This window comes from Ammospiza caudacuta, chromosome 3 (genome assembly GCF_027887145.1).
Source record: "Ammospiza caudacuta isolate bAmmCau1 chromosome 3, bAmmCau1.pri, whole genome shotgun sequence".
In the NCBI taxonomy this organism is placed as follows: Eukaryota; Metazoa; Chordata; class Aves; order Passeriformes; family Passerellidae; genus Ammospiza; species Ammospiza caudacuta.
The window spans coordinates 118,380,229-118,407,769 of NC_080595.1; the positions used below are offsets into that span (position 1 = coordinate 118,380,229).

At 52.7% G+C, this 27,541-nt stretch overlaps 1 protein-coding gene across 3 annotated transcripts; it reads right to left on the bottom strand.

Annotated features, from left to right (window-relative positions):
* Positions 1-11,104: 11,104 nt before the first annotated feature.
* HADHB (hydroxyacyl-CoA dehydrogenase trifunctional multienzyme complex subunit beta) lies at positions 11,105-27,436 on the bottom strand. 3 transcript variants are annotated; one of them, XM_058801709.1, is made up of 16 exons: positions 27,417-27,436; positions 24,966-25,199; positions 24,577-24,618; positions 23,668-23,764; positions 22,632-22,676; positions 21,668-21,767; positions 20,438-20,525; positions 18,783-18,970; positions 18,042-18,222; positions 15,489-15,610; positions 13,815-13,894; positions 13,688-13,735; positions 13,295-13,382; positions 13,139-13,213; positions 12,338-12,502; positions 11,105-11,647 (listed from the first exon to the last, which is right to left on the bottom strand). In XM_058801709.1, the coding sequence occupies exons 2-16, from the start codon at positions 25,030-25,032 to the stop codon at positions 11,612-11,614; spliced, it is 1,422 nt and encodes a 473-aa protein (XP_058657692.1). In that variant the 5' UTR covers positions 25,033-25,199; positions 27,417-27,436; the 3' UTR covers positions 11,105-11,611. The 3 variants fall into 3 exon arrangements, with proteins under 3 accessions (XP_058657692.1, XP_058657694.1, XP_058657693.1); XM_058801711.1 differs by lacking the exon at positions 27,417-27,436 and adding an exon at positions 27,374-27,396; XM_058801710.1 differs by lacking the exon at positions 27,417-27,436 and adding an exon at positions 27,269-27,360.
* Between the last annotated feature and the right edge of the window lie 105 nt (positions 27,437-27,541).

A 27,541-nucleotide genomic window follows, 5' to 3' on the forward strand; every position in this document is an offset into this window, starting at 1 on the left:
GGTGGGTGTGGAGAAGAAGATGAGAACCCCTTGAGAACTCAGGAGGAAGAGCAGCAGGAAGGAAAGGCCTGAAATCCTAAAGGAGAAGAACAGACAGTCAGGAGAAGGCGACCCATGAGTATGGCAGATACATTCCAGGGACACTGGAGGCCAGCCCTTCACCTCCACTGACAAATGCCCAGGCAGCAAAGACTCCTCAGGGCTCTTCTGGGGAGGTGACCAGAGCAGGGTTTCACCTGGGACCTACATCCACATTCCCCCACCAGAAGGAAGCTGGACATGCTGGAGAGGTGGGACAGAGCAAAGCCCCTGAAGGTCACCAAGGCCAAGTGCAGGTGCTGCCCCTGGGTCGGGGCAATTCCAGGCCCAGACCCAAGCTGGGAGGAGAATGGATTGAGAGCAGCCCTGAGGAGAAGGACTTGGGGCTGCTGTAGGGTGAGAGGCTGTGCAGGGAACATCTGTGCTCTGGGTGCAGCAGACAAGGTGAGGAGGGAACAGAGCCAGGGGAACAGCACTGCCAGTGGGGCAGCAGGGCCCTGTCCCACCACTGCCCACATCACGCAGCTGCTGCTGGGGGGAAGCTCAGGGCCCCGCAGAGGGGGGAGAAGCAGCACTGGGCTTGGATCCCAGCAGGCACTGAGCCCCCCCAGCAGCTCATGTGCTCCCACCAGCATGATGGGGACAGGATGGGGACAGGATGGGGACAGCAGAAACAGGAAAAGCCCCTGACTCAAGACAAGGGCAGTTCAGCAGCAGAGGAAAGCTGGGTGTGCTTGCAGAGCACAGGTGGGATTTCAGACACCAATTGTTTTCTGTGGGCACATGTCCAGCTGCTCCCTGGGCAGCAGAGCCTCAGTGCAGGATGACTTCTCAGGATGGGAACAGCTGGCTCAGGGTCACTGCTGGAGCTCGTCCACTTGAGCCACTTGTCCCAGTCCTGTCCTCTCCCAAATTCTCTCCCACTGGAGCACTGCCAGTGCTGGTTCAGTTTCAGGAGGCAGAGGCTGCCCTGGACAACATCAACTCCAGCTCAGTCGCACCCTGATACTGCCCCCAGGCAGCCTTGGCAGTCCCTGCACGGCTTCCCAGTGCTGCAGGAATAAGGGAAAAGCCCCATGCGACTGTGTCAGTGCTCGCAGAGGCACTGAGCACATTCAGAGCATAACTCGGGACCGAGTTCATCCTTGGAAGCAAAGGAGGGAAGCAGCAAGGCTGGCAGCAGGCCCTGCCATGGGAATGCCTGCACCCCATTTCACAGGAACAGCCCCCCGAGAGTGTTTTCCGCAGCCCTGGCCCAGGGAAAGGGGCTCTGGGAACACTGCTGCCTTTGAGGGGCTGTCCCATGGACCAGAGCGCTCGGGGTGGTGATGCTTAGACTGCAAGAGAGGAGAATCCCACCCTCCCTGCAGGGGCAGGAAAAGGAACGATCCCCCCGGCTCCTGCCCTCAGGGGAGCGCAGCCATCCGGCCCCGCCGCGGGGCTGGGGGTGCCCGGGCCGGGCAGGGTCGGCCCCGCCTGCGGGGAGCGTTTCCCGGCCGGGCACGGGCTGGCGGCAGGGAAGGGGCTCCGCTCGCCATCTGTGCCCGGCCAGCCCCGCTGCCGGCTCTCGGGACAGCCTGTGCGCCTCTGCAGCCTTCCCTGTGCCCCTGCATCCCCGCATCCCTCCTCCTTCCCCCGCCGCTCCGCTCCCACCGCTCTGAGCCCGGGGCCCTCCCAGCTCAGCCCCCGCAGCGCACACGGCTCCCCCGAGCTCCCCAAAGCGGTGCCAGCAAAGGCGGCTTCCTGCAGCCCACGCTCGGAGCACACAGCGCCCGTCCGCTGCCCTCAGCCCCCTCTGCTCCTGCCCTGCCATCTCCCCAGCCCTGGCAAAGCACAGGGAACAGGAGGCGGGAGAGCAACAAGATCCCGCTCCCGGCAGATCCCGGCTCTCAGCCCCGCAGCTCATCCCCATCCCCGCAGCTCATCCCCAATCCCCATTCCCCATTCCCCATCCTCAGCCCCGTCCCCATTCCCCATCCCCATCCTCATCCACATCCCCATTCCCATTCCCCATCCCCATCCTATTCCCCATCCCCATTCCCCATCCTCAGCCCCATCCCCATCCTCATCCCCATCCCCATCCCCATTCCCATTCCTATTCCCCATCCCCCTATCCCCATATCCCCATATCGCCATGCCCATATCCCCATAGTCATTCTCCATCCCCATTCCCCATACACATCCTCATCCCCATGCCATCCCCATTCTCCTTCCCAGCCCCATTTCCCGTCCCCATATCCCCATATCCCTATATCCCCATCCTCATCCCCATCCCCACACTCATTCCCCATTCCCCATCCCCATCCTCATCCTCATTCCCCATCCCCATGCCCATTCCCCATCTCCATCTCCATCCCCATCCCCATCCTCATCTCCATCCCCATCCTCATCCTCATCCCCATCCCCATCTCCATCCCCATCCCCATCTCCATCCCCATCCCCATCATCATTCTCATCCCCATTCCCCATCCTCATCCCCATCCTCATCCCCATCCCCATCCTCATCCCCATCCCCATTCCCCATCCCCATTCCCCATCCTCATCTCCATCCCCATCCCCATCCCCATCCCCATTCCCCATCCTCATCTCCATCCCCATCCCCATCCCCATCCCCATTCCCCATCCCCATCCCCATCCCTATCCCCATCCCCATTCCCATTCCCTACCTTCTCCTTCCCTTCTCCCTGCTCAGTGAATTCCAGCACAGCCCACCCAGATCTGGCTCCTTTGGAGGGAGCTCTTTCCCTTTTTATAGGAGCAGTGATTTAGCAATTACTGCTTTCCTGGAAATCTTGTGATTTTCTGCAGCAGTGTGAAAGTGAAACTGCTGCTGCCTGGTTGGGAGTGAAAGTTTTTTGGTGAGATGTGAACTTGAGGGTGTTGGAAGTCTTTTCCAACTTTTTTCTTTTAGAGAAGGAAAAAAAAGAAGAAAAGAATTAAAAATTGTTGTTCAACGTGTAGCATGGGACGTGTCTGCCGTTCTTTATTGCAGCACTGGTCATTTGGGGGATACTTCCTCCAATCAAGTCTGACAGTGTTGGATGAACAGAGCTTTTATCATACAACTGATTGCATATTCATTAGCTATCCCTGCATACTTGACTTTATTTTACACAGTCACACCCCTTACCAGGAGTCCTTATGTGGTTCCTGGGGGTCTGTCTTTAAAATTCCATGTCCTTTTTAGGGGCGTGTTCCTTGACCCCCACTTTTGAGTAAGGGAAATATCCTTGGTTTGCACAACTTCTGCTTTGTCAGCCTTGCACAGCTGAGCTGGTATCCTGCTCCCAATTTTCATGACTTCTGTTTGCCTGAGTTACATCCTTTATCTGTTTCTCCAAGGCTGTGCTGTTCTCCTGTCCATATCAAATCCCTCCTCTTCATTATTCTGAGTTCTTTAGGGAACCAGTCTCTTAAGATTTTTATTTCCTTTAGGAGTGTAAGGCATTAAAACAGCTGCAACACTGAATCTTGATGCTGGCTAAAACCATACAGTAATTATTAAGGTGGTGATTATAAACAGATGTTTCACCAGGTCCAGCTGGGTACCCATGAAGGACATTTGGTCCAGATTTCTTCAAATCGCCAGGAGCTGTTGGTTTTGAAATTTGAGTTTGTTTCCAGATTTCCTGGACAACTGTAGACACTCTACAGTGTTTTTTGGTCAGTGAATACACAGCAACTGGAGTTAATTATAGTCCATGTTCCTCCTTGTGATGCTAAAACAAGGTCTAGTGCCATTTGGTTTTGTAAAACAGCTCGTGACAAGCTCTTGACTTCTTCCCAAGGGGCTTAGGCCCTTTTAATTCTGGAACAAGGTATCCAAAATTTTACTTTGTGCCGTTTCAACGCAGTAAAAGTTGTCAGCAGTGCTTGGAAAGGTCCCTTCCACTTTGGTTGGAGTGCAGCAGTTCCCCAGTCATTCAAACAGACCCAATCTCCTGGTTGGAACTCGTGCCCTGGTGTGTCCAACCACTGCAAATCCTGAAAGGTTTTACTGAGAGAAATGAGGTAATTATTCAAATCAACCTCTGCTTTTTAACATGTGTGTTTCCTGGAGTGTGGCACTTGGTAGGGTCAACCACAGAGCAGCTCACAGGGGCTGATTTTGCTGGTGCCCCACGGCTGAATTCTGCTTTGAAGCAGAGCACCAGGTAAGGCTTGGACCCAGGTCAAGGAGCTTTCCTGACACATTTTACCCAATTGCAATTTGATTGCATAATTCACTCACTCCACTTTGCCACTAGCCTGGGGCCTGTAAGGAGTGTGAAGATCCCAAGCTATTCCCAAGGCTTTCCTAAGTTGTTGTTTCTGCAATAACATGGGAATCTGTGTCTGATGACACTCCCAAAGTTACCCCCAATTTTTGATTTATTGTATTTTTGGGGTTTTGTATTTATTTGATTTGACAGTACTTTAGTGACTTCCCTAACCGGGTTGGTGTGACAAGGGAAGATTTCTGGCCACCCAGAGAAGGAATCCACCAGAACTTTATAATAATTCTGGATTTATACCCCCCCTTGTCTGGGCAATTCAGTAAAATCAATCTGCCAATGTTCACCCAGAACATTTCCAGGTTTTATGGCTCCCAGCATTATTTTGTTAGCCTTGTTAGTGCTGTTTCTTTAACAAACTATACTTTGTTGGATCCTTGATTGCACAATCTGAGCCATTTTAGACCCAATTATAGATTTTTGCAAACGTTTTAAAAGTTTTTCAGCACTCCAATGAGTGTCTTCGTGTTTGTGACCCCCTATTTCACACAAGATCAGTTCTGGGACTGCTTTCCATCTGCTTGGGGTAACTGCCCAGCCTCATGGATCGAATTTTGCTTCTAAGGTTCTGCTGTTCAACTCCTGCACTGGGCAGGCTCTGCATTTTTGGGGGGTCACAGTGATCTTGGGGCTCCTCCAGCACTGTTCCTGCATGTGTTGCTCAGTCCCAGCTGCTTTGTCCTCACACAGCATCTCCTCTGCTCCCACAGGCTTTGGGACATCCACAGGGACATCATCTTCACTCTGGGCACAGGGGAGAAGGTGACACTGTTGTAAATAACTGTGTAGTTGTTGGCTTTCGCTATTATATTGGCTTTTGCAAATTATTTTGTGCTGTTTGTAATCACCTTTCAATTTTCCATATAATATAATTTCATATTTATTATTCATTTTAATATTTATTTCATATAATAACATTTGTCAGCCTTTTATGTTTAATACCCTAATTCCAGTGTAGATTATATATTTTAGTGTGATAAATATATTATAGTTTAAGCTCTCACAAAATATTAAAATAGAGGCTATGTGCTGTGTATTATAACATTAACTGTTGCAGAAGTAATTTTAGTTGTGAAATAATAACTAATGCTTTTATTTTTGTAGCTGACTGACAATAGTGAAATAACTAATATTGATTGAAAATACTTATAAAAATGGCTACAATGTCTGTATAAGATAACATTGAAAAGAACCATGAAAATAACACCAAAAGAGCAAGGAGGAATTCACCACTCACTCTTCAGCTATAAATAATTGTCAAACCATGGACCAGGGGCCCTTGTGAAGAAATAAAATACAAAACTCTCAAAATCACATCTGCACTGTGGCGCATGCTCTAAGATAAGGTCAGGAGTCAAACAAAGCTAAAGAATTCCAGGAACAAATAAACTCAAGTGAATTTTGAATATGTATCATTTTCGTGAATATGTATTTGAGCAATGCAATGAAAAATATATGAGAGTTGTTATAGTTAATAGTACAAGTTGTTATAGCTGTGCATCCAGCACTGTTATTTTTGCTTGTTATAGTTAATGTTACATGTGGCTACGGCTGTACATCCAGCACTGTTATTTTTGCTTTATCCCTTTTATCCCTTATTAAATTTCTAAAAACTTCAGAGTGTGTGGTGGTGTTCACAGGGGTCCCAGGAAGAGGGAAGAGACGAGGATCTGACTCCATGTTTCAGAAGGCTTATTAATTATTTTATGATATATATATTAGATTAAAACTATACTAAAAGAATAGAAGAAAGGATTCCATCAGAAGGCTAGCAAGGAAAGGAAGGAAAATGGAATGATAATAAAATCTTGTGACTGGCCAGCAAGTCTGAGACAGCTGGGCTGTGATTGGCCATTAATTAGAAAAACCACATGAGACCAGTCACAGATGCACCTGTTGCAGACATCTTTTTATGAAAAATCCTTTCGTTAGGATTTTTCCTCCTGAGAAGCTGAGAGGCTGCAGGAAAATGTAAACAATGATTATGTGCTGCTGTGGAATGCAACAGGTAGATCTTTGATTGGCCCATGTTGGATATTTGCAATTAATGGCCAATCACGGCCCAGCTGGCTCGGACAGAGAGCCGAGCCACAAACCTTTGTTATCATTCCTTCCTATTCTATTCCTAGCCAGCCTTCTTATGAAACCTTTTTTTCTATTCTTTTAGTATAGTTTTAATGTAATATATATCATAAAATAATAAACCAAGCCTTCTGAAACATGGAGTCAAATCCTCGTCTCTTCCCTCAACCAAAACCCCCTGAGAGCACCATCACAACGCACCTGCTGCATTCCACGGCAGCAGATAACCACTGTTTACATTTCGTTCATGAGGCCTCTCAACTTCTCGAGAGAAAAAAATCCTAAGGAAAGGATTTTTCATAAAACGCGTCTGTGCCAAAGAGCGAGCCTCGTTTCTCGCAGCACCGTCCATCCCCCGGGCAGCGCAGCCGCTGCCCCCAGCACGGGCGATGCTCACCGGCAGCGATGCTCCGCAGCTCCTGCACGTCGTGCCGCAGCCGCAGCCGCAGCAGCTCCCGCAGCAGCTCCCGGCGCCGGCCCCGCGGGGTGACCCCCATGCGCCGCAGGGAGCCCTCGCTGAGGCGCAGCAGCGCCCGGCCCGTCAGGGCGTGCTCCCGGGCCAGCTCCGCCGGCCCGCCGTGCGCCGCCAGCCACGAGCCCACCTCGGCCCCCGACCACTGCCCCGCCGGGCGCTGCGGCCCCTCGGGCACCTGGCGGGGAGGGGAGGGAGCTGGCTGAACCGTCAGGGTCAAGCTGTCACCTCAGTGGCACAGTGTCCCCCCACCCAGACTGAGCACAGCCCTTGGTCACATCCCTGCACTGCACCCTCATCCCTGTCCTCAGCCCAGAGGGGTCCCCAAATCCCTGCCTGGGCGGGTCTTCCATCCTTCCCCCCTGGGGATCCATAAATAACTACCTATAGGAATTCCCCCTCTTTCACCCCTGGGGTCCCCCATCCCCTTCCCATGGGGGTCCCTGAAATCCCCACCCATGGGAGTCCCCAAATCCCTGCTGGTGCGGGTCCCCCATCCTTCAATCCCGGGGATCCACAAATCCACAAATCCACTTATAGCAATCCCCCCTTCTTCACCCATGGGGTCCCCCATCCCCTTCCCGTGAGGGTCCCCAAATCCCTGCCTGTGCGGGTCCCCCATCCTCCCCCGCTGGGGATCCATAAATAAGTACCTGTAGGAATCCCCCCTCTTTCACCCATGGGGATTCCAAATCCCCTGCCCATGGGGGGTCCCTGAAATCCCCACCCATGGGGGTCCCCAAATCCCTGCCTGTGCGGATCCCCAATCCTCCACCCACAGGGATCCACGAATAACTACCTATAGGAATTCCCCCTCTTTCACCCGTGGTGGTCCCCAAATCCCTGCCTGTGCAGGTCTTCCATCCTTCCCCCCTGGCGATCCATAAATAACTATAGGATCCATAAACAAATATAGGAATCCCCCCTCCTTCACCCGTGGGGTCCCCCATCCCCTTCCCATGGGGGTCTCTGAAATCCCCACCTATGGGGGCCCCAAATCCCTGCCTGGGCGGGTCTTCCATCCTCCCCCCTGGGGATCCATAAATAACTACCTATGGGAATCCCCTCTCTTTCACCCATGGGGATCCCCCATCCCCTGCCCATGGGGGTCCCTGAAATCCCCACCCATGGGAGTCCCCAAATCCCTGCCTGTGCGGGTCCCCCATCCTCCCCCCCGGGGATCCACAAGTAACTACCTATAGGAATCGCCCATCCTACACCCGTGGGGATCCCCCATCCCCTTCCCATGGGGGTCCCTGAAATCCCCACCCATGGGGGTCCCCAAATCCCTGCCTGTGCGGGTCCCCCATCCTCCACCCCCAGGGATCCATAAATAACTACTTATAGGAATCACCCATCCTTCACCCATGGGGTCCCCCATCCCCTTCCCATGGCGGTCTCTGAAATCCCCACCCATGGGGTCCCCAAATCCCTGCCTGGGCAGGTCTTCCATCCTTCCCCCCTGGGGATCCATAAATAACTACCTATAGGAATCCCCCCTCTTTCACCCATGGGGATCCCCGAAATCCCCACTCATGGGGGTCCCCAAACCTCCTCCTGTGGGGTTTCACATTCTCCCCACATCTGGGTACCCAAACACCTACCTATGGGGTCTCCCATCTTTCACTTGTGGGTCTCCCCCTTTCATTCATGGGGGTTCCCAAACTGCCACCTGTGGAGGTCTCACATCCCCATCCATGGATTTCCCCCCTCTTCCACTGCTGGGGTTCCCTGGCAGCTGTCCAGGAGGGGTCCCCAGCCCCTGCCCACTCTCACCTCAGCCTCGGGGCTCCCCTCCTGGGGTGCCTCAGCCCCATCCTCCGCCGGGAGCTCCATGTGGGGCCGGGGGCGGTTCTGGCTCCCTGCAAACGGGGCTCCGTCAGCGGGGGGGCCCTGGATCAGCTCCCCCATATCCTGCAGGCCCCACAACCCCCCAGCCCTCCACCCTGCCAAGCCACCATCCCATAGTCCCTGCCGTGGGCACACAGTCGGGGGCTGTCGCGCTCCTCGGTGCCACCCACCCCGTGCCCCCCAGCACAAGGGGCTGCTCCCGGGGGTGACACGCCGGTGACACCGGCCCGGCTCTGCCGTGCCCTGAGCCCGCAGGGGACACCGGCACCGCCCGGCCGGGATCTCTGACTCCTTCCTTCTTATCCCCCCTTCCTCCTACCTCGCTCCGGCTCCGTGCCCGACACCAGAAGAGCCAAAGGAACCTTTGCCCGGGCGCTGCCTCCACGGGCACAGCCCCGGGCGTGCCCCGAGCGCTGCCCCACAAACGGCCCCGCCGGGCACACGGGACCCCTGGGCATGCCAGGAGCCGAGGCACGGGGCCGGGCGGGGCTCGAGTGGGCTCCATCCGGACCGGGAGCCGCGCAGGGGCTCAGCCGAGGATCCCACAGCCCTCCCGGACCGCTGCCGCCAGCCCACCCCGCTACCCTGGGCACCTTGCACGCCGCACGGGCACGGAACGCACCGGAGCGGCTTCAGCCTCGGTGGTGCCGATCGATGGCCCCGAGGGTCCCGCAGGCGGCGGGGACGCGGGAGAGGCAGCGGCGGAGCGGGGGAGGAGCGGGATGAGTCTCCGGGATGAGTCACATCCGACGGGCTGCAGCCCTGCCCGGCCGAGCGTGTGCGGGCCGGTCCCGCCTGCAGCTGCCCAGGGCGCTGCTCTGCCCCCGCAGCCTGCAAGGGGTTAAACCCCCCCAAATAACACCTGCAGGGTGGGCAGGGCACGGCTGGAGTGCCCGTCCCGGGAGGGATTCAACAGCAGCGTGGATGTGGCATTTGTGGGTCAGTGGTGGGGGAGTGGCTGGACTCAATGCGGAGTTTTCCCACTTTTCTTTTCCATCTGTGAAAAATGCATGTATTTTATGATTGGCTTTTTGCAAATATTCAAATGGATATTGTATGTGTTGTGTTAGAAAGCAATGCTGTATTAATTCTCTTAAGTACTGTGTTAAATATAGTTTTAGGTTATAAAAATTGTTAAAATAGAAACTATGCTACGTCAGATGCTTTGTTTAAAAGAAAGGACTTGCAGCAAGACAGCAGCCACAGGACACCTAAATCTTTCAGAAAAAAAGAATTTATTGCCTTCTTATCAGAAGAAACTAACTTCTTTCCACCTCGAAGGCGCTGTTAGGATTTGGAGGAAGAAGTTGACAATGACCAGACAGAATCTTGTGTTTGAATGGAATTTATGAATCATGTATGAAGTCTATGAATATGTAACAGGCTATTGCTTTTAAGGGTTAATCTTTGTTAACCGGGGTCCTTTTTCAGGCTCGTGATGCCCAGAAAAGGTACCCAGACGTCCGTAACTCTTTGTTTTTATTGTCTCATATTGTCCTAACCATTTTATTACTATTTAACTTTTAAAAATTTTAAAAACAAGTGATTGGCGTTTTTCACACATCCTAAAAGATTCTGTGATTCTAAAGCAATCTCGGCCTTCCTCTGGCCCTGGCAGTTCCCCTGTCCCCCTGGAGCAGTGCTCTTGCACAAGATTTCCAAGGAAGAATAAACAGGACAGCCCGGGTGCTGCACCCATCCCTTGTCTCAGCCGAGGAGAGCCAGGCAGCAGCTGGTGGGTGGCAGAAACTGCTTCTGTCAGAAAAAGGACTCGGAGGTGTTTGTGAGGTTATTTAGGAGAAACTCTGCTCCCTGGCAGGTAAGGGCAGCCACCCTCAGCATCACCAAGCCATGAAGAACAAGTGAAGAAAATAATGAGGAAATTAAAAGAACAAAAATCTCATCTTCCCAAAGCTAGGGTGAAGGACAGCCCTGCACACTTGAAGTTTGTCAACACCTCAGAGCCCCTGCCAGGGCCTGAAGGGGATCCAGGAGAGCTGCAGAGGGACTGGGGACAAGGATGGAGGGACAGGACCCAGGGAATGGCTCCCAGTGCCAGAGGGCAGGGATGGATGGGAGATTGGGAATGAGGAATTGTTCCCTGGCAGGGTGGGCAGGCCCTGGCACAGGGTGGGCAGAGCAGCTGGAGCTGCCTCTGGATCCCTGGCAGTGCCCAAGGCCAGGCTGGACATTGGGGTTGGGACAGTGGAAGTGTCCCTGCCATGGCAGAAGGTGGGTTAGGTGACCTCTCCAAGCCCCTGCCCACTCACACCAGCTGTGATTCCAGGATTTCAGAGAGCCAACACCTGGTGTCAGCTCAGCCTCCAGCACAGGAACAGTCCCCAAAGCATTTCAGGTGAAGGGAGGGAAAGAAAACAGCCAGAACTGGGTTTTGTCCTGATTTATTGCAGTTCCATCAGTGACATTCATTTGTCAGATGCAATTTGCCCATTCCAACAGCATTTGGACAGTGTGGAGCAAAGTGCCCCCTCAGAGCCCAGCTCAGCCCCTGGGACTGCCCCACTGAGCTGCTCCTCCCACAGCATTACCTCCCCTCTCAGCCCCTCCCTTCACATGCTCCTGATCTCCAAACTTAATCCTCCATCCAGAGCTTTGGAATAACTTTTGTTCCCCCGTGGGAGAAATCCTGAAGAGTTACCAGAGGGATCAGACAGTTACAGGGAGCCTGCAGAGACTCAGAGCTGTGTTAACTGCTCCTCTCCTGGAAGTGGAATAGAGCGTGCTCATTACATAAAAATTACTGGCTGAGTAGCTAAAAGGGATTGACAAAGGCCACAAATCCCCTCTCCAAGAAGGATTGGGTGTAGGATTTATTAGTGCATTGAAATGGCATCGCCAGGCACAGGGTGGAGGGACAGCACTGCCAGGGCTGTTACTGGGGGTAGAGCTCCACAATCATCGCGTGACCCTGGGGACAAACAGAGACAAAACAGCACAGGAATGGCTCATTAACAGAGACAGGACTAATTATTATTATTGACACAGACTCCTATCAAGAACATGAGCTGGACACGAGCCCAGGTGTGCCCAGATGTGCCAGAGGCCAATGGCCCCTGGGCTGTGCCAGCTCTGGGGTGGCAGCAGGGCCAGGGCAGTGCCCGTCCCCTGTGCTGGCACTGCTGGGGCACCTCCAGTGCTGGGGGCAGCTCTGGGCCCCTCCTGCCAGGAGAGACCTGGAGGGGCTGGAGCGTGTCCAGAGAAGGGAACGGAGCTGGGAAGGGAATGGAGCCCCAGGAGAGGCTGAGGGAGCTGGGAAGGGAATGGAGCCCCAGGAGGGACTGAGGGAGCTGGGAAGGGAATGGAGCCCCAGGAGAGGCTGAGGGAGCTGGGAAGGGGCTCAGCCTGGAGAAAAGGAGGCTCAGGGGGGACCTTGTGGCTCTGCACAAGTCCCTGCCAGGAGGCCACAGCTCCCAGGGAACAGGGACAGGACTGAGGGGTGATGGGGGCAGCCAGAGGTGTCTGAGGGAGCTCTGAACACGCAGCACCCAGAGCTGGGCTCACCAAGCAGGACTGCAGAGTCCCAGCAGGACCAGCCCTGCTGTTCCTGCCCTCTCCCAAGGTCCCTCCCTCTCCCCAGGCTGGGGCACAGCACCATTACCTGCCCTCCTGCAGCACAGGCAGCCACCAGGCCGTACTGGCCCCCCTCCTTCTTCAGCCTGTGGGCAGCAGTGATGACCAGGCGGCAGCCGGTGGCCCCAAAGGGGTGTCCCAGGGACAGGGAGCCCCCCCAGGTGTTGAACTTGTCCAGGGGAGGGGCTCCAACCTGCAGGGACACAGAGGGACACACCCCATGTCACCTGGCTGGAAGGGGTGACACCTCATCCCCCCTAATCGCAACATCCAGCCTAAAGCAGCTCAGGATGGCTGATGAGGGGATAAAACCACCCCAAAGGACAAAACCACACCTGCAGCCCCTCAGGGGAGCCCTGCACTGAGCAAGGGCTGAGCCCCTCTCACTGCCCTCACCACCCTCCTCTGCAGGGATTGTGGCTCTGGATCTCCACCTCCTGCCGACAACGGGAACAGCAGCCCAAGGAAATCTCATGTCCCAAAGAAACTGCACAAACTGGGATTTGCTAAGCCAAGCTCAAGGAGCATCACTGCCCCTCACAGGACAGAGCCAGAGCCTGGCTGTGCAGCACCAGCACGGGCAGGAGGGAGCCCAGGAACCCCAAAGTTGAACTGAACTGCAGAGAAAAGTGGGTGCAGAGGAGACCCCAGAGCTGCTCCCAAGGCTGGAGCCAGGCTGGGAGAGCTGGGGGTGCTCAGCTGGAGAGGAGAAGGATCCAGGGAGAGCTCAGAGCCCCTTGCAGGGCCTGAAGGGGCTCCAGTAGAGCTGGAGAGGAGACAAGGGCCTGGAGGGGCAGGACAAGCAGGAAATGTCCTGAGTGTGCCTTACCTTTGACCTCCTGCCCATGTAGTTCTTTGCAAACCAGTCTGAATCCATGGCTTTCAGGTTAGCCAGGATCTGGCCCTGCAAGGGAGGAGAGGGTGACATTGGGACTAACCCAAGGCAGGTGGCCACAGGGAGCCATCCCAGCTTTAGAGCACTTACAGCAAAGGCCTCGTGGAACTCAAACACATCGATGTCACTCATGCTGAGCCCGGCCTTCTCCAGCACTTTGGGGGTGGCATAGGTGGGGCTGGAGGAGGGAAAACACACCAGTCTTGCATCTATGTTCCCTGTGAGCTCCATCCTCCCTCTTCCACAGTCACATCCTTCTCTCTGGGCTCATGGCCCATCCCTGCCCAAGGGAGGCACAGCCCCCAGAACTATTGCTGAGGTGCCCCAGCAATCCTGGGATGTTCCTGCCACTGCTGCTCTCCCACCTTGTGAAGGCCTGGAGAGATTCAACATCTCCTGAGGCACTTTCCAAAACCCCATCATGGCAGGAGAAGGCTGTTGTGGGAGCAGGGGCTGTGGGGAGAGCTCTCCATCTCCACCTACCCCAGGAGCAGCTGGTCCTTGGGATCCTGGGACACGTACACGAAATCCCTGTGCAGGAAAAGGGCTGTGAGTGCCAGGCAGAGGAGAAGGAAGCAGGAGCAGAGGCCACTGGAGCAGCCCCTCCTACCTTAGGTAGGCCTTTGGTTTGTAGCCCATGGCCAGGGCCTTCTCCTCAGACATGATCAGCATCGCCGACGCTCCATCAGTCTGGAATGAGCAGGGAGAAAGGTGAGGGGTGAGGGACCTGCCCACAACGAGCCCCACAACCCCCAGAAAGAGAGGACCTGAAACCAACAGAGCCTCCAGGACACCCCACAATGACAGGGACCAAAGGACAAGGCTGCTGGATTGAGGGGATGGAGGGATGGATGGTCACTGGTGATGCCAGCACACACATAGTGCTGAAGCACCTTCTCACAGCCCACAGGCACAATTCCCCTGTTCCACCCAGGACAGAGGAGCCTCAAAGCCCTGCTAGGCCTGGGACAAGCTGGTAACCCCAAACATTCAGCTGTCCTCTCATTTCCATCCCAAAAATGGGAATAATTCTGGGATGATACAAGCCCCAGGCTCACCACATGACAAAAATGTGGGTTATTATTAAACCCACTTATTGTGGGTTTGGCACATCAAATCATGGAATGGTTTGGGTTGGAAGGGACCTTAAATCATATCCAGTTCCATGGGCCATGGGCAGGGACACCTCCCTTTGCTCCAAGTGCTCAGAGTTTTTACCTTTTATATCTGTGTAGCTTTGTAGAATGTTTAATGCTTTGCTATAACTTCCAGTGCTTTTCCAGCAGTGAACAAACTCTTATTGATGCATTTCTAAACTATTGTTTCGTTTTTCCTGTTACTACTCCAAGAACTTTTTATTTTGCACCATGAAATCACAGACATGATAAAGGAAGGGTAGGAGGTGGGGAGGAGAGCTCCCATGGAACAGAAGCCAGGGGGGAATCACTTAACCAACTGCTCCTCTAATTGGACAATAATGGCTGGATATTCTAATTGCCCCAGCTTGTATGGAATGGCACAAATCTAATTCAGGATGTGGATTTTTGCCACATTCTGTACCTGAAGGCTTTCAAGGAAAGGTTTGTTTTTATTCTAATGTTGTCTGGCAAAGGTTGTGTTCTATTTCCAGGCATCACAAGCCCCAAAGTCCAGCCTGCCCTTGGGCACTGCCAGGGATCCAGGGGCAGCCACAGCTGTGCCAGGGCCTGCCCACCCTGCCAGGGAACAATTCCTCATTCCCAATATCCCATCCAGCCCTGCCCTCTGGCAGTGGGAGCCATTCCCTGGGTCCTGTCCCTCCAGAGCTGTGGCTGCCCCTGGATCCCTGGCAGTGCCCAAGGCCAGGCTGGATAAGGCTTGGAGCACCCTGGGACAGTGGAAGGTGTCCCTGCCCATGGCAGGGGGTGGCACTGGATGAGATTTAAGGTCCCTTCCAACCCAAACCATTCCATAATTCTGTGAACCCAGACTAAACCCACTGACTTCAGTTGTACAACGTGACCAACCCCCACCCTGGGACAGAATCCCTCCAAGGGCTTTTCAAGGATTGACCCTCATGAAGCAGCTACAGAGAAGCAAACAGGTCAGACATCCCAAAACTTCAGGGGTTTTGTTATGGATTTGAAAATGAAACTATCCAATACCCAAATCCACCAGATTACAATGGAGTTCCCGGAAAATCTGGAAATTAAAAGGGTCATTCCCAATGATACCAGCTAAGGGAGACAGAGGGTCAGGTGCACAGTTCTCCCCTCTGGCTGACAGTGCTGGGAACAGGAATTACCAGGAAGGAGGAGTTGGCTGCTGTCACTGTTCCATAGGGCTTGACAAAGGCTGGCTTCAGTTTTCCCATCTGCTCCAGGGAGGACGGGCGGATCCCGTTGTCTTTGGTGACTGTGTCTTTGCCTGGTGAAGGAAAAAAAAGTACATTTCAACTACAAAAATCAGCCATGCACAAGGATTTCATCATCAGGACTCCAGGGGGGGGAAAAAAATCAGAAAATTGTGGGGTTCAGGACAAGTGTGAGGAGGGGAAAAAAGGAAAATGTGTTTGTGGCATCAGGATACTTAACATGGCTAAAAACAGCACTTAAAAAATTGAAGCTACCTCACTTTTCCTCAGATGACAGCAAAAACAAAGTGCTGCCATCTGTTTACTGGAAGGAAAAATTACCACATGGGAAACCCAGCTGAGAAAAGAATTTAAATTTAGGTTAAAAAGCCTAAATGGAGAACTGGCCTTGAATCAGTTTACATTTGCATGCTGAGTTTGAGGAATAAAGAGCACTGGGAAAACCCAAATATATCCAACTGCTAAATAAGCCTGTTAAGAGAAAGTACTAATTTTATCATAAAGACCACAAGGAACCATGGATCTGCAAGGAATATTTCTCCAAGATACCAATCAGAGTTCCCAAATGAACAGGCATTGCAGCCAAGTGTGTCCCCTGGCTCCTGGGGGGTGAGGGGGACAGCAGGACAGGTTTGAAGGTTCTCCCCAGATTATTTCACCTCCCAGCAAGGAGTGTGAGGCCTGGTGAAATGGAGCCTGCCACATTCCAGCTCTTCCCATCCAGCATCTGAGTTACCAGACTGGGATTTTGTTGGGCTTGTGTTTGTTGTTGATATTCTGAGGTATAAAGGTGGTTTCTCTTGCCTGGAGGAAGAGCAGGGGGATTCCATGGCCAATTGTCCTGATTTTCCCTTGTTCATTAACATAGATATGGGCTTGGCAAGAAAAAATTTAGATATGTAAAGGTAGGACAGAGGGCAGGGTTAGATGGGTATTTTTGAAGGAGTTTTGAATGAGTTAGAGAGGGGATCTCTGAGCTTTTTAGATGATGTGGTTTATTTTTCTTATCTTCTACATAAGCAGGAAAGGTGAGTTCTGCTCACATCTTCACTGCAAGGCTCAGAAGGTCACAAGACCTTTCAAGGAGTTATTGACCAATAAGAATATTTATATTCTTAACCCAATCCTTAAATATTTAATCTTATGGACTCATGCTACAGTGGAAGCTTTCTTAGCCAATCATGTTATGACACACAAACCTACAGTACTGCATTCTAAACTCCTTGTTTACCTTTGTAATTACTTTATTTTTTCTATATCTTAAACCTTAAAACTCTAACCTTTCCTTTACTTAGCTTAACGTGTCTCTGCTTTAAACTATAAATCCACATTCTTGCTTTTAGCACTTAAGTTCCAAAGTCGTTTCTAAGGTTTCAGATCAAATCCTGTGTTTAATTCTAAGCTTGGCTTACAGGCCCAAAGTTCTGACAATCTCTTGCATTTCAGGTTCCAACAGGGTTAGACGGGATATGGGGAAGGATATTGGGGAAGGATATTGGGGGGGAAGGATATTGGGAAAGGATTTGGGGGGGAAGGATATTGGAGGGGGAAGGATATTGGAGGGGGAAGGATATTGGAGGGGAAGGATATTGGAGGGGGAAGGATATTGGGGTAAGATCTCTTCCCTGGGAGGGTAGGGAGGGCCTGGGATGGAATTCCCACAGAAGCTGTGGCTGCCCCTGGATCCCTGGGAATGTCCAAGACCAGGCTGGACATTGGGGCTGGGAGCACCCTGGGACAGTGGAAGGTGTGGCCTCACTTGGAGTACTGTATCCAGTTCTGGGCCCCTCACTTTAAGAGGGACGTTGAGTTACTTGAGCGTGTCCAGAGGAGAGCAACGAAACTAATAAGGGGCTTGGAACACAAGCCATATGAAGAGCGACTGAGGGAGCTGGGGTTGTTCAGCCTGGAGAAAAGGAGACTAAGGGGTGACCTCATCACTCTCTACAACTTCCTGAAGGGTGGCTGTAGTGAGCTGGAGGTCGGCCTCTTTCTCCGGGCGACAACGGATAGAACAAGAGGACACAGTCTCAAGTTGCGTCAAGCTAGATGTAAGTTAGAAGTAAGAAGGAAATACTTCACAGAAAGAGTGGTCAGAAACTGGAATCATTTACCCAGTGAGGTGGTAGAGGCATCATCCCTTGAAGAATTTAAAAAAAGACTGGATGTGGCACTTGCTGCCATGATCTAGCTGAACAGTTAGAACATCGGCTGGACTAGATGATCTTATAGGTCTCTTCCAGTCTTGAAAATTCTGTGATTCTGTGATTCTGTGTCAGGGCAGGAACTGGGTGATGTTCAGTGTCCCTTCCCACCCAAACCATTCCATGCTTCTGTGTTTCCACCTTCAGTCATCCCATTTACAAACACCTCCCCACGCCAGCAGCTCTGCAGCAGGGACAAACACCCTGACAAAACCCACCCAGCCCCCCAGCACTGCCTGGAGCTGCCCCCAGCAGCGAGGGCTGGCCCTGGCACTGTCACCTGGCACTTTGAAGGGCACCACATCCTGCAGCAGCCCCTCGTCCTGGGCTCTCTTGGCCAGCGTGTGCGAGCGCAGCGCGTACTCGTCCTGCTCCAGGCGGGAGACGCCGAAGGCGGCGGCCAGGCGGTCGGCAGAGTGCCCCATGGTCTCGCTGGTGGAGAACTCTGCCACAGCTGGGAGCTGCCACGGGGAGGGAGAGTCAGCACAGGTGGGACAAAAACCCTCCTGGGAGCACACAGAGCTGAGCCCCATGGTTCAGCTTTCTGAAGACATCCAGCCCCTGGCAGGATTTGGCCAGGAACAGGAATCGTAAAGCATGTTTAATCAAATTAATCAAATTGATATACTGAGGATATTCCTAATACTAAGGGGGTTACTGCTGTTATCTAGTAAAATTCCTCTGACCCTAGAATGCTTCTGACACTTCAGAATAACCTTTGTATTTATGGGTAAAAAACCTTCTATTTCTGTCATCTGCAGCATAGTTTGTCCAGGAGTTGCAGAAGGAGGCTTAGCACTAAGTTTGGTTTGCTAGAGATGAACACATGGGAAGAAAAAGCAGAGGCCCAAATGCTGTGAGATGCATTAATCAGTGTTCTAACCCAAGGCAGAGAACAGAGATTGATCATGGTGAACACCAGGAAACACCTCACCCATCTTAAATCCTCCCCATCAAGGGCTGTTCCCACCCTCTAAACCAGTTCACTAAACATCTAAATGCCTGAAAAACCAAAAAATACCTCGGGAGCAAAGTAGTCAGGGCGAATTTTGGAAATGAGGGAGAGCTTCTGGCCCAGGGTCTTGGCTCTGTTCAGGGTCAGCATGGTCTTCCTCATCTTCCTGCTGTGGCGGATGGGGACGTCGGACATGAGCTCCACGCCGCCGGCCACCACCACGTCACACTGGCCAGCTGCAATCATCCCCACCCCTGCAGGGACAGAAACACTGCCAGGACAGGGACAGGAACACTGCCAGGACAGGGCCACTCACCCCCTTGCTGGAGTTCTGGGTGCTGAGAATTTCAGATTTTCTGTGCTGAGAATTTCAGACTTTCTGTGCTGACACACTCTGATCCCCAGGGAGCACTGCATTTGACCTGAGGCCGTGGAGAAGCTTCCAGAATTGATTGAGAGCACTGGGATTGTGGGTGTGGAGTGGGGTAGAAATGTGTGAAATCACAGGGTGGAAAACTTGGAGTTTGGGGTTTTAGAATATGGTAATAAATATGGGGCAGGATGGAGGTTTTAGGGTGGTGGCAGGTTGTCCTTCTTTACCTTCTTCCTTCTCCTTCATGGGTTTGGGTGGTGTTTTGTAATTGGACAGCAAAGTCCACATTGCAGACTTTGACTGATTAGTTATTGGGTTAAAAGTGAAAATAATTTAGGTGTCATTTCTTAATTGGATAATTTAGCCCAAGAGATGGTTGGCCATTTTGTGCCTTGTTAGTGAAGAACTGCAGAACTCACTGCTGTGAGACTGTAACATAGATAAGAAATAATAAACACCTGAGTCTGAATGTGAGCCATCCTCTCGAGTGCCTTCAATCCTGACCTCAACAGGGAAAAAGGGAAGTTGAAAACAGGCACCCCAACAGAGCCCTGGCCACTCCTGCACCCCTCCTGCAGCCCCTGGCCATGGCTGGGTTACACATGAGCTGCTGTCACTTGGCTGTCACTTGTCCTTGTCACATAGAGCAGGGAGGGAAGGAAAGCCCCAGCAGTTTGAGCTGTGTCTCCATTTTTTAGCCCTGGTTAGGCTAAGGCAAAGATAAAAGGAGCAAATTTCTCACCATGGTCAGTCTTTACCTTCCAAATTATCACAGACACTGGGCAGAGATGCTGCTGCAGGCCTACAGCAGACACTCACTTCATGTTGTATTTTGTTGGCTAAAAAACTTCCACAGAATCCCCGAGGTTGGAAAAGACCTCCCAGACCATCAAATCCAACCTGTGACTGATCTCCACCTTGTCACCAGCCCAGAGCTCTGAGTGTCATCTCCAGGAATTCCTTGGACACTTCCAGAGATGGGGACTCCACCATTCCCTGGGCAGCTCCTTCCAGTGCCTGACCACCCTTTCCAGGGAAAAATTCCTCCTGATGCCCATCCTGACTCTCCCCTGCCACAGCTTGAGGCTGTTCCCTCTCATCCTGTCCCTATTCCCTGGGAGCAGAGCCCAACTTCCCCCTGTCTGCCCCCAGCTGTCAGGGAGTTGTGCAGAGCCACAAGATTCCCCCTGTCTCCTTTTCCCCAGGCTAAATCCCATTTTTCCTTCCATTCCAGCATTTCTTCAGTTGTTTTTTTTTACATTCACAAGCAGTGCCAGTTGAATAAAGGCTATAAAAGAATTCCCAAGCTCCCTCTCAACCCCACAGCTTGTTCTTGCAGCCCACATACCTGTGGTCATGGCCTGGTTTGAGGAAATGCAGGCCATGGTGACAGTGTGGGCTGGAGTTTTGTCGGAGAACCCTGCTCCCAAGGCAGCCTACAACAACAAAAGGGGAGGTTAAACCTCCAGCTGCTGCTCCCAGGCAGAGCTCCCCCTGCCCAGCACACATTGCCAGGTGGAGATGACAACAAAGACATGGAGTTTTCATCCAGTAATTATGACAGCAGCTCTTCCCCTCCCCAGGCTCTGGAGCAGGCTGCACTGAGAACAGTCACTGCCTCTCCACATTTTTTAATAAAGAGACAAACAAATCACACCCCACATTTTAAAAAAAACACATCAAAAGAGCCTCCAACTACTCAACATTAACTTTGCTTCACCTTATTGGTAAAGCCAACACGTGAAAGGGTGATTTAGACCACTCAGCACAAGGCTGAGCGGCGTCACAGAGAGCAGCAAACTGCAGAGCAGTGACTCATCCGAGCAGCCCAGAGACCTTCCCTACTTGGGATGCGGCCAACTAGTTGAAAGTTCAGCAGTTGTTCCCAAGTTAAAATTACCCTGCAGCCCCATCTGACTGGCAGGTGACCAAAGACAGGCCTTGCACTCACGAGGCTGCACAGGGAGCCCAGGTAACATCATGGATTTCTCCAGGTGCAGAGGCTGCAGGTTAGCAAAGATCAGGCTGCTGCCTGGCACATGACTCCTGAGGATAATGCAGGAATTGTGTTTTCTGGCTGCTGGAAAAAGAGGGCAGCAAAGCTGCTCTGCTTCAAATCCTGAGAATGCTGTGTCTGAGCAGGCAGCTCAAATAAATAAGTAAATAAATACCACAAGAAAACAAACCCTCACAGCACACTCTGTTCCTCCCAGGATATTGGGGAAGTGCTCAATCCAGCTGGTGTTTAGGAGCTGAGGGATCAGCAACCCTCAACAAAACTTTCCCTTGCAGGGAAGAATCAAGTAGGGGCTCCACAGCATTGAAATATAAAAATTTGATAAAAAACAATGCTAAAATAAATCTGTAGCAGATTTCAACAGGAAGCAAAGAATCACAAAATAATTTTCCTTATAGTCCCAGGAACTCACTTAACAGACAATACTACACAACTACTTCATACTTTCAAATAATATATAGACAAACAATAATAATGGGAAATCATTTTTTAGCAAAGATCTATCATTTTCAGGGCATTTACAGAAATCAGACTCTCAGGAGAATGCTGCATAGAACCCACCTCTCTGGCAACATTACTGGTCTTCACCTCCTGGATAACTGTGCCATAAACAATGTAATCAACAACATCCCTTGGGACACTGGTCCGGGTCAGCAGGCCCCTAAGGACAGGATCAAAACAAAGGGAATTTGCATCACATAAATAAAAACTTGTCCAACATCCTTTTCCTCCAGCTTGGCTGCAGAACAGGGCAACTGTTCCCCCCTCAGAAGAAATCTCATGTGCATGTGGGTCCCATGGGAAGTGTAGCTGATTGTGGGCTGCAATCAATCTTGGTGATAATGTCACAATAAATCATTGCAGAACTTCATTAAAGCAATTACTTTATAGTCCTTACATCTCTCATTGCATAAAATGGCTCACAGAATCATCAAATCCCAAAAGAGTTTGGTTGGGAAGGACCTCAAAGCTCATCCAGTGCCACCTCAGACATGGCAGGGACATTTCCAGTGTCCCAGGGTGCTCCAAGCTTGGGCACTGCCAGGGATGGGGCAGCCATCTCCAGGCTTCTCCAAGCCCTCTCTCTTCTCCAGAGCACTTTGCTCTGCCTCTCAACAGAACAAACCCACTGCTAATGACCCTCAGAATAGGAGGATTACAGAATTAGCTCAATGCCCTTGTTGTCACTTCATTTCCTCTGTGTTGACCAGGTTGTTTTTCCCACCAGATGTGAGCACACCTCAACAGCAGCTCTGATGTCTGTGTCTAGAAAGCTACAGCTGGGAATCAAATTCACTAAAATTTGTCACCATCAGCATCTCTTTGCATCAACACCAACCTACTGAAAACCCCAAAAAAACAACACAAACCCCACTGCTTAAGCCACCCACTGCTGTGGAGGGAGGCCAGGAAAAATAAAGCACCTGAGCTGTTCAGAGCCAAGCCCAGAGCCTTGGCTCTGCAACCCTGAAACCTCAGCAGTTTAACAAGAATTCTGAGCCCTTCCAGTGCTCCATTTACTTACTGCAGTGCTGCTCTGGCTAAGTCATGTGGCATCAGATCAGCATACCTGGAGGGTGAAGAGCAGAGGAAGAAACTCAGAGGTGTGAGAAATCAGTGCAAATTGTCAGTACAGGAATCAGGACAGAATTCTCCTGTGAGCAGCAAGAACTGGAGATGGACCAGAAATGATCCACTGAGCAAACATTTCAAGGAATCACAGATTGGTTTGGGTTGGAAGGGACACTAAATTTCATCCAGTGCCACCCCTGCCATGGCAGGGACACCTCCCACTGTCCCAGGTGGATCCAAATCCCAATGTCCAGCCTGGCCTTGGGCACTGCCAGGGATCCAGGGTGGGCACCCTGTGCCAGGGCCTGCCCACCCTCCCAGGGAACAATTCCTTATTCTCAAGATCCCATCCAGCCCTGCCCTCTGGCAGTGGGAGCCATTCCCTGGCTCCTGTCCCTCCATCCTTGTCCCCAGTCCCTCTGCAGCTCTCCTGGAGCCCCTTCAGGCCCTGCCAGGGGCTCTGAGCTCTCCCTGGATCCCTCTCCTCACCAGGTGGGCACACCCACCTCTGCCAGCCTGGCTCCATGGCAGAGGGGCTGCAATTACTGCACTAAACCCACATAAAAGCAGCAGGGATGGGATAAAGAAATCCCTTCTCCATCCTGACAGTCAGGTGTGGTTCTAGTTCAGCTGTGGATTTGGTGGCACAACAAACCAGGAAGAAGAGCCTACAGATGATTCTTGGCCCTGCCAAGTTCTGTCAAACTTGTTGCTTCATCTCTATCAATTCTCCAACTGCTTCCTCTAGACATGCTCCATAAATCCTTACTCTTCTCAGGATTCAAACACAGGAAAAATCATCTTCAAACCACATTCCTACACTAAATAAACTGCAATAACTGCAGCAGCCCAACTCAGGGCACCTCCTGAGCCTTTAGGCCCAAGAATAACTCCATTAAAATGAACAAGAGAGATTTTTTCACAGAAAGAGTTGAGTTTTAAGCAAGTCAGGGGGTGTTTTCTGGGTTTCACTCCTCTCTGGTACTCACGTGGTGCCAGACTGCAGGAAGGGAATGCGGACACCCTCCACCACCACCACATTCTTCACCCCACTTTTGCCCAAGCTCTGCTTAGTCTTTGGCTGGGCTGTGAAGAGAGAAGCGATGGTGACAAGAATATCAGCAATTTTCATATAGATCCTGCAAAGATTTCTAGAAGATAAAGAAAAATGGCCTTTTTTGGTGTGTAAGTGAAAGGCAGGGAAGGTAGGACACCTGAACTGGAATCTTGGAATGGTTTGGGTAGGAAGGGACCTCAAAGCTCATCCAGTGCCACCCCCTGCCATGGACAGGGACACCTTCTGCTATCCCAGTGTGCTCCAAGCTCCATCCAACCTGGACTGGAACACTTCCAGGGATGGGGCCTGTTCCTCATCACCCTCACAGCCAAGAACTTCTTCCTTCTGGGAAGAAATTTCTTCCTAATGGGAAGAAATTCTCTCCCCAGTGGGCAAGGTTCAAGACAAGGGATGTCACGACCCAGCATTATTCCACAGGTCAGTGCCAGGACAAAACTCCAGCACTGTCTGGAGATTCCTTCAGGCTCTTCCCAAAGCCCAGGGAATAATGGGGAGCTGCTGTCCAGGCCTGCTCCCAAAATCCCAAAGCCTGAGTCACCTGAGCAACCCCCACAGTGAACCCAGAGCATGGATCACCCCAAACACTCCCTGTGGACTGTGACTAAAAACTGGGAATGGCTGCTGGGAGCCAGGAGCAGACTGGGAACAGCACTCAGAGGATGAGAGGACTCTGCTGAAAACACTGGTTTGCCTGAAGTTTTCCTTGCTTGCAGCTTTTCAGGAGCACCTGAACCACTCTGCATTCTGCACCATTTCTAAGATTTAAGCTTCCAAAACTGTGTAGCACAGGCCCACTGAGATTCTGGTGTTTTCCCCTTACCTGCAGATTGGAACTGCGAGGAGCAGCTGAGTGATCGAGTAACTGGAAAACAAGAAAGGAAAAAAAAAAAGCCAGAAAAATGTTAGGAACAGTTCTAGTCTCTGCAAGAAGGATTAGAAAAGCAAATAATGTCACTGTAGGACACCTGACCACCTGTGTTGGGTGGTTTACTCTGTCCAGAAACCTGACATACTTTCTGTTAACTCAAGACTCCTCCCTATATGATGCAGGAAGGGACAAACAAGGCAACAATGTAATTTGGATTAAAAAATAAACACTGTCAGCCTTTTAAAGGTGAGAATGGGACAGATTCAGATCCCAGCATCCATTCCAAACCCAGCATTTCACCCAGAGGTTTATGCCCACCAACAAAAGCCAAAGATACTCACAGGCCCCAGCAGCCCAGGCTGAGGACACGGGGAGGTTCCGCAGGGCAGAGCTCAGCATGGAACTCATTTTGGGAAAAGGGAAAGGCTGGGCTCAGTCCAAGCTCCTGTGTCCAGAACAATCCCAAGGGAAGAGTCCTGCCTGCCTCACACAGAGCCAGCAAGGTGAGGGGCACACACTGCAAGGGCAGCAGAAGCAGCAGCAGCACAGGAATCGCCTCCGAGCACGCTCAGAGCCTGTGAATAAATACTGCCCAGTGAGCTTCTCAATTCCCTCCCAGCAACTGCTGCTCCTCCACTTCCCACTGGAAAATTGTCCCAGTGCCCAGGCAGCCCTGCTGCCAGCAGCACCTCCTGACACCAGCAGTGTCCTTGGCACCCCTGCCCCTTGCCAGCCCCTGGTGCCAGCCTGAGCACCAGGAGCTCCTCCTGTGCATCCCTGTGGCAAATTCAGGTCCTCCACCCCCAAAAACCCTCTGCAGCTTTCCCAAATCATGTTTCCCTACAAACAAACCCTTATCTGCAGCTTTTATTGCCCAGGGATGACCCTCACAGCTTCAGGATTTGTTTGATCCGTGCCAATATTCATCTCCCTCTGTCACACTTTGGCGTTCAAATCTTGGCACTTTCTCTCCCAAGCACAAAGTTTTTCCATGGAGGGGCACAGGAACACCCACAGTCCCAAACCCAGCCCTCTGCAGCTCCCCAAAACTCAGCACAAGCTGCCAGTCACCCCCTCTGACACCTCCCAGCTGCAGCTCCACACCTGGAACGTGCCCCTTCCCAGCCCCAGGCTCCTCCTGCCAACAGAGATCCCAAAACCAAACCTTTCCAGGGCATCCTGCTCCTCCTCCACCTGTGCCAACCTCCCTCCCCAACCCTGATTGAGGCTTTTCCCTAAATTTTCCCTGCCTAGCTGACAGAAGTTTCTCCCAGGTGTAACCTCCTCCCTCCCACACTGCACCCCCATTCCTGCACCCCTCAAATGCCCCAAATCCCTTCATTTTTTATGCTCCCCTGGCACCCCAAGGGCTCAGCCCTGCCTGCACAAACCACCGGGGCAAAGCTCCTTGCAGAGTCAGGATTTGCCTGGATTCTACAGCTGAGCCGGGCTCAGTGACCCTCAGGGATCCCTTCCAACTCAGGATAATCCCCAATTCCATGAACAGCCCCTGCTCCCTTCCCATCCCCATACACCCTGACACTTTCGCTGCTCAGCACCATCACCCCGGGACTCCCAGCGCCCACCCCAAACACACCCGCGCTGCTCTCAGCCACTCCCAAACTCCCCTCGTCCATTCAGGGCTGACTCCCGACACCTCCCATCTGCCCAGGACCAAGCCCTCGGGCCCTTCGTCCATCCGGGACTCACCCCCTTGACTGGCTCTCCTCATCTTTTCCCAGCCCTTCCCTACCCCATCCATCCAGAATGAACCCCCTGACTCCCCTCACTCCCACCGGGGACGAGCCCCCCGACTCCCCTCACTTTTATTCAGAACGAACCCCCTGACTCCTCTCACTCCCACCCAGAACGAACCCTCTGACTCCCCTCACTTTTATTCGGAACGAACCTCCTGACTCCCCTCCCTTGCATCTGGGATAAATCCCGACTCCCCCCACTCCTCCCCGTCCACCGGAACGAACCCCTCACTCCCCTCACTTATTCGGAACGAGTCCCCCGACTCCCCTCACTCCCATCCGGAACAAACCCTCCGACTCCCGTCATTGCTCCCCTGTCCATCCAGAATGAACTCCCCGACTCCCCTCACTTCTATTCGGAACGAGCCCCCCGACTCCCCTCGCTGCTCCCCCCATCCATCGGAACGAACCCCTCACTCCCCCCACTTCTATTTGGAACGAACCCCTCACTCCCCTCACGTCTCCCCGTCCGTCTGGAACGAGTCCCCGGACTCCCCTCACTCCCATCCGGAACAAACCCTCCGACTCCCGTCATTGCTCCCCTGTCCATCCAGAATGAACTCCCCGACTCCCCTCACTTCTATTCGGAACGAGCCCCCCGACTCCCCCTCACGTCTCCCTGTCCATCTAGGACGAGCCCCCCGACTCCCCTCACGTCTTCCCGTCCATCTGGGACCGCTCCCCGACACCCTTTACTGCTCCCCGTCCACCCGGCACGAACCCCCCGACTCCCCTCAGGTCTCCCATCCGGCACCGCCCCCCGGCCTCCCTTCATCCTTCCCCCGCCTGCTGAGAACCGACCCCCGACCCTCTGCTCCAGCCCGGACCGAGCCGCCTACCCCTGACCCTCACTCGTTTCCCCGGGACTGACTCCCGACTCGTCTCACCTTTCCCACACTCCCGTCCACCCAGGACGGAGCCCGTGACCGCTCCGTGCCCTTCTGTCCCCTCCTGTCCCTTTCTGTCCCCTCCCGTCCGCTCCCGCCGCTCACCTCCGCCCTCACCCCGCTCTGCCGCCGCCGCGCCGCCACTCACCAAGGGCCCCGCGTCCCTCCCACTCTCCGGGCTGACCGCCTTACGCCTGACCCACACCTCTCCCTCCGCCGCCGTTTCTCACCCCTACCCCGGCTTCTCCCGCAATCCGCTCCGGCTCGGCGCGG